This window comes from Benincasa hispida, chromosome 9 (genome assembly GCF_027475165.1).
Source record: "Benincasa hispida cultivar pf3 chromosome 9, pf3_genome.v1.1, whole genome shotgun sequence".
Lineage (NCBI taxonomy): Eukaryota > Viridiplantae > Streptophyta > Magnoliopsida > Cucurbitales > Cucurbitaceae > Benincasa > Benincasa hispida.
This window is the reverse complement of record NC_143486.1, coordinates 98,910,031-98,924,113: the sequence shown is the minus strand read 5'-3', so window position 1 is coordinate 98,924,113 and position 14,083 is coordinate 98,910,031. Positions and strand designations below refer to the sequence as shown.

General features: G+C 40.1%; 1 protein-coding gene across 1 annotated transcript in view; it reads right to left on the bottom strand.

The window, feature by feature from the left end:
- Positions 1 to 14,077, bottom strand: part of LOC150034257 (vacuolar protein sorting-associated protein 53 A-like) — a 29,404-nt gene extending 15,327 nt beyond the window's left edge. The window contains exons 1-5 of the mRNA XM_090318322.1: positions 14,023 to 14,077; positions 13,502 to 13,652; positions 12,396 to 12,466; positions 11,985 to 12,109; positions 10,686 to 10,846 (exon numbers count right to left, since the gene is read on the bottom strand). Of these exons, the coding sequence (XP_090174448.1) occupies positions 10,686 to 10,846; positions 11,985 to 12,109; positions 12,396 to 12,466; positions 13,502 to 13,646 (502 nt within the window). The 5' untranslated portion in view covers positions 13,647 to 13,652; positions 14,023 to 14,077. The remainder of the gene's footprint in view (positions 1 to 10,685; positions 10,847 to 11,984; positions 12,110 to 12,395; positions 12,467 to 13,501; positions 13,653 to 14,022) is intronic.
- Positions 14,078 to 14,083: the final 6 nt, after the last annotated feature.

The following is a 14,083-nucleotide window of genomic DNA, read 5'->3' as shown; positions in this document are numbered from 1 at the left end:
CCATTTGGAACTCACGAGATCTACGCTTCGTATCAGCCCAATTCTTCATGTGCTGACGCTTTCTCTAAGCACGCATGAGCAACTTCAGAAGACTGTCTCAACTCTTTGGTGAAGCTATGTGCCTGAGGGCTCTTTCCTGCATAGGGGTGGTCTATGATGTGAGGCATGAGGGGTTGTCGACCGCAAAACAACTTCAAAGGGTGTCTTTCCCATGGACGAGCTTTTCTGGCTGTTGAAGCTAAATTTGGCAACATCCAACATCTGAAGCCAATTCTTCTGTCTTGCATCGATGAAGTGTCGCAGATACTCTTCAAGCATGCTATTGAAACGTTCTGTTTGCCCATCGGTTTGTGGATGATAGCTCGACGAGATGTTCAAAGTCGAATCCAACATTTAGAATAATTTTGTCCAGAACGTCCCAGTGTATCTTCCGTCATGGTCACTAACGATACTCACGGGAACACCCCACAGTTTCATGACATGCTTGAAGAATAAGTGGGCTGTCATTTCTGCAGAACACAGTTTCGGCATTAGGATGAATATGGCATATTTCGAGAATCTGTCAATGATGACCAGCATGGATTCAAATTCTCCAACTTTCAGCAGGTGCGTGATGAAGTCAAGGGATACACTTTCCCACGGTATTGAGGGCATCGACAGGGGTTCTAGTAAACCCGCTAACTTCGTCCTTTCGACTTTGTCTTGTTGACAAACAAGGCAAGCTTTGGTGTATTGCATGGCATCGTCTTTAAGGCTCGGCCAATAGTAGCCTTGTTTCAATAGTGCGTAAGTTCTTTGCCAGCCATTGTGCCTGACCCACAATGTGTCATGACATTCTTTCATCAATAATCTCCGCAAATCCCCTGACCGAGGGACATATAGGCGGTTACCTTTAGTGAGGAGGAAGTTGTCTTTGACCCAAAACTGCCGAGTTTTCCCTTCTTTCGCTAGTTGTACAATTGCCTGGGCCGCTTTATCATTTGTTAGATGTGCCTTAATCGTCTCTCAAATGCTCCCACTCAAACTACTGGCTTTTAGATGGGTGAACGTGCACAAGGCCGGATGCTCGCTCTTTAGACTGAGAGCGTCAACTGCTTGGTTAGCCTTACCCGGCCTATGTTCAAATTGAAAGTCAAATTCGGCTAAGCATTCTTGCCATCGTGCCTGTTTCGATGATAACTTGGGCTGGCTGAAAAAGTGGCATATTGAATTGTTGTCTGTCTTGACCACAAACTTGGCACCTAGGAGGTATTGTCTCCGGGCTCTTAGACAATGAACAACTGCTAGCATTTCTTTTTCTGAAGCGGCATACTGCTTCTCATCGTCATTCAACTTATGGCTCTTGTACACAATGGGGTGTCCATCCTGGAGAAGAACACCCCCCAAAGCAAAGTCTGATGCATCCGTCTCGACTTCGAAGGGCTTAGTAATGTCAGCTATCCCGAGGATAGGGCCGTCCATCATGGCCTTCTTCAAGCCTTCAAAAGCAGCTTGACACTCTGGAGTCCACCTCCAACTTGTATCTTTCAATAACTCCGTCAAGGGTCCTACCTTTATAGAGAATCCTTCCACGAACCGTCAATAGTAATTGACTAATTCGAGGAAAGATCGCAGATCAATGACGGAGGTCGGCACTTTCCGATCTCGGATGGCCGCAAGTTTCTGCTCTTCCATCCCTATTCGCCCGCATTCGATCATATGGCCAAGGAAGTTGATACGCTACTATGCAAATGAGCACTTTTCTCTTTTTACATATAACTGATTCTTCCTCAACTTTTCGAGAACTAACTATGGGTGGACTTTATGTTCCTCCATGGACGGGCTGTACACAACTATATTAGACAGAGTTGGTCTCTTGATTATAGGAGAACCTCAAGGGTAAGGAGATTGAGGAATGACTTGATCTTATGAGTAGCATCAACGGTGTCCACCTTTCCAATACCAAGGATACATGGATTTGGCAACCAGACATTACAAGTTCTTTCTCCACTAAATCCCTTTCCTGCACACTGGGAACAGATCCAGAGTTCTCTAATCATCCCTTTTATGAAGCCTGTCAAAAAAGCAGCTTGTAACCCTAGGAGCATTTTAGTAATTGTGTGTACCCTAGGGCTTCCCACTAGTCTATTTATTTGGCCTTTTCTCTTGTACTTTGTGTATCAGAATTAATAATAAAAAGTAGTGTCTATCGTGGTTTTTCTCCCTATACTAGGGTTTTCACGTAACTGTGTTATTATTCTCTTCCCTATTCTTTTATTTTTAACATGGTATCAGAGCGAGGGGACGAAACTCTAGCCATTATGGAAGAACCATCTACAGTCGCCTTCAGCTGGTGGATCTTCGAGTTTTGATATGAAAACTGCTATTTGGACCGCGGTAAAGGAATGTTTTCAAGCTGTCTTACCGGAATTAATTTCTGCCGTCCAGTTGCAGTCAACAGAAAGATGCCGTCAATGGGAGCCGCACATGGACAGATTTGAAGAATACGCTAACAGAGCCGATCTGCCTCGTCTCGCGCCACCGTCGACTGATCCGGCTCAGATCAGGTATGGCCGCAGCAACCCCTCAGACCCACCGCGAGGTGGATCAGATCTGGCTCTGATCGGGGACGTTCGCATCCGTAGCAACCCTTTGGCAGACAAAGTTTCTTCGACAGCTTTAGATCGTGCCTTCGACCTGTAGATTCTCAACGAACAGGTTGGGCGTTCGTCTATCCAGCTTCCGATCGCGCCTAGGGCTTCGACTTCAACCGAAAAAAACTCGACCACGCCGGCATATCCTAGGGTTTTCGCGTCAGATCCGACGAACCCACTCATCCGGCAAGGAGAATAGGACCTCTCCGATTCTGCCCTAGGCGCATTCGACCAACAACAAGCCGACAACCACCTTCAGCCGGTGACCCCCCTCTAGCCGGCGACTACCTTTCAGCCGTCGATCTCCTTCCAGCCGTTAGTGGCTGCCCCGTTTCCAACCGGTTGTGGCTCGACCCAATACCCAGATGAAAAGCCGATAAATTCTTTCCCTATTTTACCTACTACAAATATCCTGCCTGTGTTTCCCTCAGTTGACAGTACGATCAGCCTGAGTACGGTTGGAATCAATACCATCACCCAGTCAGGCAATATACAGTCTTTTTGTCTTATTAGTGTGAACAGTAAAAAACCTTGGATTGTTGACTCAGGGGCGACGGATCATCTTACTGGTACCTCTGATCAGTTTCTCTCATATTATCCAAGTACTGGTAACGAACGAATTAGGATTGCAGATGGGTCGTTCGCACCTGTTGCAGGAAAAGGGGATTTATCTTCGTTTGAGGGTTTGGTTTTGCGGGACGTTTTGCATGTTCCTAAAATTTCATATAATTTGTTATCCATCAGTAAGATTACAAGAGATTTGAATTGTCAAGCAGTTTTTTTACCCGACTCTGTTTTATTTCAGGATCTAAGCTTGGGGACGATGAGTGGCACTGCCCGGCACGATGGGGGACTCTACTTCCTAACTGATGATGTTTCCTCTAGGAATGATTATAGGACTAGCCTTGTCTCCTTAAATTTTTCTGCCTCTGAGAATGATTTTCTGTTATGGCATTACCGCTTAGGGCATCCAAACTTTCAGTACATGAAACACTTATTTCCGCATTTATTTCGCAATATTAATGTGTCTTCTTTAAAGTGTGAAGTGTGTATTCGTGCCAAATAGAGTCGTGTCTCCTTCCACTCCCAGCCCTATAAACCATCCAAACCCTTCACCTTAGTCCACAGTGATGTTTGGGGTCCCTCACCAACCACAACCTCCACAAGGAAACGTTGGTTTGTCACTTTTATAGACGACCACACTTGGCTTACTTGGGTCTTTCTTCTCACTGATAAGTCCGAGGGGTTATCTGTATTCCAGCAATTTTATGTCACTGTGGAAACCTAGTTTAATGTCAGGATTGGTATTTTAAGAAGTGACAATGGGCGGGAATTCTTTAACGCTTCCTTCCAGGTGTTTCTTGCTTCCAAAGGGATTATCCACTAGAGTTTGTGTGCCTATACTCCCCGACAAAATGGGATAGCAGAGAGGAAAAATCGTCATTTGGTGGAAGTTGCTAGGTCCTTAATGCTATCCACATCACTCCCGTCTTACCTATGGGGTGATGCTATCCTTACTGCTGCTCACTTAATCAACCAAATGCCTTCCTGGGTCCTCAATTTTCAAAACCCCTTAGATTGTTTAAAAGAGTCATACCCTACGACTCATTTAGTCTCCGATGTACCACTTCGAGTTTTTGGCTGTGTTGCCTTTGTTCACTCCCATGGTCCAAACCGCACGAAATTTACCCCCCGTGCTCAAAAGTGCGTCTTTGTTAGGTATCCACTCCATCAGTGCGGGTATAAATGTTACCACCCATCCTCTCGCAGATATTTCGTTTCCATGGATATCACCTTCCTTGAGGATCAGCCCTTCTTCCCTGTTAGCCATCTTCAGGGGGAGACCTCTAGTGAAGAGACTAACTGGTCCACATATACAATTCCCTTGGAGTCTGCCCCTATTCCCAAACATGTTGGTCCTATCCTTCCTACCAATCAAGTCCCATGGATAACATACTATAGGAAGAATCTTAGGAAGGAAGCAACGTCATCTGTTGCATCTCCGACTCTGGTCCATGAGTCAAACTCGACATCAGGTACGTGTATTCCTGAAATTAATGAGATTAATACTTGTACTAACGAGTGCAGAGAAGAAAAAGGAGGGAAAGGTGCTGATAGCACCACTATAGCAGATGGGAAGACGACAGTGAATGACGATTCAGACACAGCTCTAGAAAATGTGAGTGATACTAAAGATAATGGTGAAAAAGGTGTGATTTCTGAAGATGAGAAATAGGAAGAGGAGACTAGTGATCACAATGGAAATTCTGACGGTTTGAAGGAATATGATGCTTCTCTTGATCTTCCAATAGCCCTGAGGAAAGGTATTCGGTCATGTACAAGGTACCCTATGCATAGTTACATGACATACAGTAACCTGCCATCTAAATTTAGGGCCTTTACCACTAGTTTAGATGCAGGGGTGATACCGAGTAACATACAGGAAGCAATGGGAACTGAAGTTTGGAAAGCTGCTGTTATGGAGGAGATGAGAGCTCTGAAGAAAAATGGAACGTGGGATCAGGTGATCCTACCTAAAGGGCACAAGACGGTTGGGTGCAAATGGGTTTTTACTATAAAGTACAAGTCAGATGGGACTGTTGATCGGTACAAAGCCAGGTTAGTTGCCAAAGGGTTTACTCAAACCTTTGGGGTAGATTACTCCAAGACATTCTCTCCCGTAGCTAAACTCAATACTATCCGAGTATTTCTATCAGTTGCAGTTAACAAAGATTGGCCTTTGCATCAACTGGATGTAAAGAATGTCTTTCTCAATGGAGAACTTGAGGAGAAAGTCTACATGAATCCTCCTCCTGGATTTGAAGATCAGTTCACACAGCGAGTCTGCCGGCTGAGAAAGTCGCTATATGGGTTGAAACAATCTCCGAGAGCCTGGTTTGACAGATTTGCCACCTTTGTCAAAAGACAAGGGTATACCCAAGGGCACTCAGATCATACACTTTTTACAAAGAAGTCAACTTCAGGGAAGGTAGCAGTTCTCATTGTGTACGTTGACGATATTGTGCTCTCCGGTGATGATGATGTTGAAATTGTGAAACTCAAAGCAAAGATGGCCAAAGAGTTTGAAATTAAAGACCTTGGGAAGTTAAGATACTTCTCGGAATGGAAGTAGCCCGGTCTAGGGACGGAATCTTAGTGTCCCAACGGAAATACACAATTGATCTTCTAACGGAAACAGGAATGACTGGGTGCAAACCTGCTGACACCCCAGTTGAATATAATTCAAAGCTCAGCAATACTAGTAACAGTGTTCCGGTCAATAAAGAAAGGTATCAGCGGTTAGTTGGGAAATTGATATACTTATCTCATACGAGACCTGATATTTCATATGCAGTGAGTGTCGTCAGGCAGTTTATGCAGGCTCCTTGTGAAGAACACATGACAGCAGTTGAACGGATCCTTCGATATCTGAAAGGTACACTAGGTAAGGGGTTAATGTTCAAGAAGTCTGATAAACGCTGCATTGAAGCCTACACTGATTTTGATTGGGTAGGGTCTGTTGTTGATAGAAAATCAACATTAGGGTATTGCACATTTGTTTGGGGTAATCTTGTGACCTGGAGGAGCAAGAAACAAGGAGTTGTGGCCAGAAGTAGTGCAGAAGCTGAGTATAAGGCCATGAGTTTAGGGATATGTAAAGAGATCTGGTTGATGAAAGTGTTGTCAGATCTTCATCAAGACAATGAGCTCCCAATGAAACTGTTTTGTGACAATAAGGCAGCAATAAATATTGCAAATAATCCTGTTCAGCATGACAGAACAAAACACGTTGAGATCGACCGGCACTTCATTAAGGAAAGACTTGACAACGGAAGTATATGCATTCCTTATGTTCCCTCAAATCAGCAAATTGCAGATGTGCTCACAAAAGGATTACTGAGACAAAGCTTTGATTATTGTGTCAGCAAGTTGGGTCTTATTGATATTTACGCCCCAACTTGAGGGGGAGTGTCGAAAAAGCAGCTTGTAACCCTAGGGGCATTTTAGTAATTGTGTGTACCCTAGGGCTTCCCACTAGTCTATTTATTTGGCCTTTTCTCTTGTACTTTGTGTATCAGAATTAATAATAAAAATCAGTGTCTATCGTGATTTTTCTCCCTGTACTAGGGTTTCCACGTAACTGTGTTGTTATTCTCTTCCCTATTCTTTTATTTTTAACAAAGCCATTTGGGATGATTATTACCCAAAAAAGGTTGAATCTTCCGTTGGGAAGTTAGTCATAGTGCCATCAATACATGTGACAGGATACAGAGATGTCTTCCCCACATGGCCCTATCTCCCCATTGTTGCCTCTCGTGCAAGTCCGAACATGAATCTTCTAGTCACTTGTTTATCCATTGTCATTTTGTAGAGAGGTTTTGGAAAGAGATTATCTCATCCTTTGGTTGGTACACTGCCCTTCCAAAGGACATCGACAATGCTCTAACCTACACTCTCACTAGTCATCCTTTTACCAAAAACAAGAATGATTTTGATGCATCTGATTCGTGCTTTCTTATGGATTACATGGAAGGAGAGAAACAATCGCCTTTTCAATGACAAGGGAAGCTCTTTTGTTTGTTTTTTCAAACTCATTGTCTTACATGCAACGAGTTGTGTAAATGCACATCTTTCTTTAATTCATACACCCTTTCTTCCCTTTTGACCAATTGGAGATCTCTTATATAACTCCTTTGGCTTGGGCTGTGGCCCCTTTTTGTAAATTTCATACATCAATGAAATTTATTTCTTATAGGAAAAAGAAAAAAGAAAAAAGAATCATTCCATTTATGTTCTTTTTTTAATGATTTATCTTTTATTTACTTTTCTCCTTCCTCTATGAAGTTTTGTATCTATGGAGCATTAGTCTCTTTTCATTTAATCAATGTTAAAAAAAACAGCATGGTATGTACAAAGGGCAAGGAAGATTTAAGAGCACATATTATGGGGTCAAATTATTCTTCAAATATTTTTCTGTTCCTTTCCACCCACAATGTCCAGAGTAAGGCTAAAGCAGAAACGTCTCCTCTATGAGGGTTCTAGAGTAAAATCATAGTTACGCCGTTTTCTTGCTGCCAAAAAAACGAAAAACCTAATAACGGCATTAATCAATGACCAAGGGGAAGCTACAAAGAATTTCAGAGAAGTGGAATTCCTAATTATTGATTTTTACAGCAATCTATACTCAAAAAGTCAAGGATTGAGGTATATACCTCAGAATCTGAGCTGGCCAAGGGTCTCTTCAGATCAGAATTTGAGGCTGATTTCCAGTTTTAATTTGACAGAAATTAAAGAAGCAGTAAAGATGTTGGGAAGAAACAAAGCTCCAAGATTGGATGGCTTCACAATTGAATTTATATTAAAATTTTGGGAGCTACTAAAGGACAATATAAAGAGTATTTTTGATGATTTCTACCGAAATGGGAAGCTCAATTCTTGCATCAAATAAAATTTTATTTGCTTAATTCAGAAAAAAACAGAGGCAGTTTTAGTGAAAGATTTCAGACCCATTAGCCTATCTACTATAATCTATAAGATTATAGCTAAAGTACTTGCAGAAAGGCTTAAGAGAGTAATGCCTAGCCTTATAAGTCAAACCCAAAGTGCTTTCATTGAAGGGAGACAAATCCTTGATCCGGTCTTAATAGCTAATGAGGTCGTAGAACATTACCGAATTAAGAAGAAAAGGGGTTGGATTTTAAAGCTTGATCTTGAAAAGGCTTTTGATAGAGTGGATTGGGATTTTCTTGAAAAAAAATCCTTAAGGAAAGGAACTTCCACCCCATGTGGATATATTGGATTTTGGGCTGCCTCACTAACCCAATGTTCTCCATTTTCATTAATGGGAGACCAAGAGGAAGGATTACGGCTACAAGGGGAATTAGGCAAGGGGACCCTATCCCCCTTCCTCTTCCTCTTGGTAAGTGACTTGCTTAGTGTTTTGGTTGACAGAATTCATGAAAAAGGGTTGTTTGAAGGCTTTGTGGTTGGAAAAAACAAGGTACATCTCTCTATTCTCCAGTTTGCTGATGATACTTTACTTTTTTGCAAGTATGATGATGACATGCTAGACAATCTCAAAAAATCTATTACTTTGTTTGAATGGTGTTCGGGGCAGAAAGTTAATTGGGAAAAATCTACCATTTGTGGGATAAATATTGAAGATTCTAAGTTAAGGGCAGTGGCTTCAAGACTGTGTTGCCAATTAACACACCTATCTTTCATATATTTGGGCCTTCCTCTTGGGGGGCACCCAAAGAAACTATTGTTTTGGCAACCGGTCATTGATAGAGTTCACAAAAAAACTTGACAAGTGAAGAAGATACAACTTATCAAGAGGAGGAAGAGCTACCTTATGCAACTCAATCCTAACCAACCTCCCAACTTACTATATGTCCTCCTTCTTGATGCCCAAAAAAGTGATTTCAGCCATTGAAAAAATTATTAGAAACTTCTTTTGGGAAGGTTTTAAAGGGGGAAAGATAAATCATCTAGCAAAATGGGAGATAGTTTCTAAGAATCAAGCTGAAGGGGGACTCGGAATTGGAGGTTTAAAAGCTAAAAATGTTGCCTTATTAGCCAAATGGGGTTAGAGATTCCTAAAAGAGCAACCTTCCCTTTGGAGCCAAGTTATTTTGAGTATACATGGTAGCAGTCTATTTGGTTGGCACACTTCCGGCAAGGTTCATTGTAGTCTTCGAAGCCCTTGGATAAGTATTTCAAGATCTTGGTTGAATATTGAGAAGTTGGCAATCTTTAAAGTAGGGAATGGAACTAAAATTGCATTTTGGCATGACCCTTGGCTGGACTCTTTTCAGTTAAAAGACAGATTTCCTTCCCTTTCCAGATTAGCATTGCTTCCAAATGGTTCATTATCACAGTTTTGGGATTATCACACCTCTTCTTGGACTCTAAATTTTAGAAGAGACCTAAAAGATGATGAGATTTTAGAGTTCCAAGCCTTACTAGCAATTTTGGCTGAGCAAAGATTATCCAAAAAGGAAGAAATTTGCATTTGGTCCCTTGAAAAACATGGCTCTTTCTCAGTAAAATCCCTGTTTAACCATCTTTCCGAGACCACCCCATTATCAACCAGCCTTCACAAGAATCTATGGAAGTCTAACAGCCCTCGAAGAAATATAAATGTTTGGACAAGGTTGTTTGGAACCCTAAATTGTTCATCAGTGCTGCAAAAAAAGCTACCTTGCTTTTCTATTTCCCCCAATTGGTGTGTCCTTTGTAAGTCAGCCGAAGAAGACCTCCAACATTTATTTTTTGATTGTTGTTTTGCCTTCAACTGCGGGTAGAAATTCCTTAAATGCTTCAACACTTCTTGGGTCTTTGATTTTTCCTTTAGATGCAATGTTCAACAGCTACTTTCAGGCCCTATTCTGAAGAAATACTCCAATTTACTATGGATTAATGGAGTAAAAGCAGTGCTGGTTGAAATCTGGTTTGAAAGAAATCAAAGAGTGTTCAATGGGATTGAAACTCCTTGGTATAATCGCTTTGAGGCAGCAAAGCTCAATGCCTCACTTTGGTGCTCCCTTTCTAATTGCTTTGAAGCCTACTCCGTGCAAGACATAAGTTCAATTGGCATTCTTTTTGTCAATTGGAAGATTAACCGAAGCATCAAAAATAGAGACAGCAGCTTCGCTTTCTTTAGTACTCTTATTTGTTTTAGCTTCTTGATGTATTTTAGATTTTTATAGCCTAGTTCTATATTTTGTTCGGCTGCAACTTTCAGCTTGTATTGCTTCATTAGACTTCTCTTATTTTAGCCATTGTTGGCTTTCTCTATTTGTTGGATATGATGAGGGTGCTATGGGGGTGTCAACCTAGTTGAGATGCCCGGGTGCACATGCTGATCCTATGGTTTCTTGATTGATTTCCTTGTATTTGCCTTTATTATCAAAGTACTCATCTTGTACTAATTATATTGTTTAATAAAGGCTGTTTCCTTTTTTTAAAAAAAAAATGATAATTACAGACCCCTCGCCCGATCTACCCACAGGATGGAGAAATATATTAAAGATAACTTGACAAGCACACCTGCTCCTTCAAATATCTGTTCATAAGAAGTGAGCTCCCGGCTGCAAAAATTATTCACCAACTCTTCCCTCACAGATGGCTCCAGAGCATCAACGACAAAGCAAGCATCAGACAATTGCTGCAGTAAATTAGTTTCTTCTTTCTCTTTCCCAGTACCTAAGCTGATGCATGGGGAAGAAGTGTCAACATAGTTCTCATGATTACTTCATTATAACAAATAGATAAACCCATTAAATTTCATCCAATGTACAACAGCCTGAATTGTAAGTTTGGCTCCTAGGTACCATACAACCTTACTACACAAAATGAGCTCAAAGTATACATCCCTGACATCTAGTATATCAAATACATATATCACTTTCCTACTTTCCTAGTATATCAAGTTCTTGTTTTGTTTCTTTTCTTTGTATTTTGAGCATTAGTCTCTTTTCATTTATTCAATGAAAAGTCTTGTTTCTTTTTCAGGGGAAAAAAACGTATAACTACTTTCCTAGGGTTCAGATCATTGGTAAAACAAAAGGAGGAACATCTTTTAAAGCTCTGACAAATAAATTGACTTACAAGAAGGAATCATAGGACTCATGAGCAGCAACTTAAAAGAAGAAAAATGAAGTAAATTCGGAAAATAAGATCAGTCAAATAAGAAATCTCTAATCCTCTTTTTAGTATATTAATGAATGGGGGCTACACTGCTCTGTTAAGACGACAGCTCCCTATTGGAACCTACGGAATATGCATATATAGGGAGAAAGGCCTTTCTCCATGCAATCAATTACTCAACAACGGAAGTCTGAATAATCTAAATGCCCCAAACACAACACATCCCCCTGTCCCCACTTGGGGAACTAGCCAGCGTTACTTGACTCTTCTAGAGCCCTAATCCAGTGGATTGTTGGTAAAGACTTTCCGAGGAGCTTGCTTAATGTCCTGTTTTTCCAATATCTTGAAGAACTGCCTGGAAAATCATCTTTGTGGTCCTTAACTAAAAAAAATAAACCTGCCTTATGGTTGAATAAAGCTAGTGAACTTCTATGGGACATTTGATTGATAAAAAAATTGTAATAATTTTTTAAATTGTTCAAAAAAAGTAATTTTTTAAAAAAAGTTTGGTTATCAATTAACATTGAAGAAGTGAAACATAGTGGGTGATCGATCAACATTTCAATCGTCCTCCCATAATCTAATTCTTTTCCCATGCCTCAACACAAGTTTGATCAGTAATTTACCGTGCACCTTAAGATTTAGATCACTGCCAGATAAACTGTATATACTGGTGTTGTAATTTGAAGTACGTCATACCTTGAGAAGTCAGAGAATACATGCGATTTCAGAATTTGTTTAATATTCTTGAACTTCTCCCTAAGCTCTGTGATCTTCGGGTTATCCCTATAGGCTTCAAAATGACTACATAATTGGTTTACTGCCTGGAATGAATCAGAATACATGTTTTTTAACAAAAATGTGCGACAACAAAAACTCTCTCTGTTCTTAGAAAGATCTTTAAGTTGAGGGAAAAAGCAAGAAAATAGGAAAAAGGGATAGACCAAAGAAATAGCACCAAAACAGACAATCAGATATATCGTGCCAAAATGGCCTCATATAACCTACAAATTCCTTTTAGGTGTCGAGTTAAGCCTTATGGCTATGGCGCAACCACACAAGAAACAATTTAGATGAAATGGAAGAATGTTTATATTCACTAATGAATACCTCCAACTGTGCAGCTGCCTCTTTGTATTGTCGTTTTGAAGCCATTACTTGGAGCTGCTCAACAGCTGAGACTGTAATCACATAGAAAAACATTCATTGATGGTGACAGTTCGGAAAGAGAACTTATACAAAAACAACAACAACAAATGATCAGGTGAACTTATTAAGTGTGGGGCACCGTAAAGAGCTTTTAGTGATATGATCAAGGATTTCCTCCACCATCCGTAGTTTGAAGGGAGAGAGTTTGTGCTTTGTTGTGGGGTATTTGGGGGGAGAGAAATAGTAGAATCGTTTGTGGGGTTGAGAGGGAACTTTTCGACATTTAGTCACTCGCCAATTTCAATGTTTCTCTTTGGGCGTCAGTGACGAGTTCTTTTCATAATTCTTCATTAGGTCATATTTCGTTAGTATTTTTTTTTAAAGGAAACAAACACTTTTTCATTGATAGAATGAAAAAAGACTAATGCTCAAAAATATAAGAAACCCAAGAAGGGGTACAAAAAGCAAGAAAATAAAATGAAATGAAACAACAGGACATAAATGAATTATGAAAGCAACATAAAAACATTCCAATTGAGACAAGCCTCCTAAATAGTATATCTTGCAAAGCTGCTCATCTCATCATCTGGAGGCCTCTTCATGTTGTTCTCTTTCTAAAACTTTGCAAGATATACCATTCGGGAGACTATTATGAGGGGGGGGAAAACCCAATTGCACTCAAACCATAATTCGGATAATAAGACCTTCACTACATTAGACCATAAATGAATGATCTCTTTCTTGGCATTCTTTTGTATTAGTTTCCATTTTGATTTTTTTTTTTTTTCGAAATGGAAATAAATTTCATTGATATAATGAAAAGAGACTACTACTCCAAAACTCCCTATTTTATTTTGATATAATAAAGGAAATTTTTCCTTTTTGTAATAGCTTTTGGGTAAGAGTCCTAGAAACCCCCCTCTTTGTATTTTATTACCATCAAAGACTTCGTCTCTTGTCCCAAAAGAAAAAAGAATATATTTGTACAATCCCAAGGCAGAACGTCAAAGACAAAGAAACCATTAAGTAAGAATGAAGAGGCAAATATAGAAGGGATGTAACTTTACCCAACATGGTCAGACGATGAAGAGCAGTTATTGTTGTTGTAATATGTTTCTTTGCAAAGTCCAACTTCTTAATATCACGACAAATCTCTTGAACCATTGTCTCACTCTGTTCAGCTTTAGTTTTTATTTCCCGGATTTTGGACATGAGTTCCTGCTTCAGAAAAAGAAGAGAGGATTCATATATGAACAATTAAATAAGATAACCCAGATCCTCTGAACCCATCGTGGACTCAAACATACGGGAGGAGCACCGGCTAAATCGCACAATCTCACAGAAACAGAAAGTTCTTAGCATGTAATTCGGTTGATAAATCCCAAACAGTAATAACAGCAAAATGTTTTGAATTTGATTACCCATTCTTAGAACAGACTGGTACTTTAATGAATACAGAACTCTTTTCTTTATACAAAAAAAAACTTTTATTGTAGATAAAAGCCAACAAATATAAAACTCTTAAATCTTGCTAAATGCTAATGCTAAAATAGAAAAAACCTGAAAAAATCCAAGTAGATAGACAAACCTCTACAGCTGATGTAGCAGCAGCAAGATCTTCTTTTGCTTTGGTCCCTGAACTACTCTGT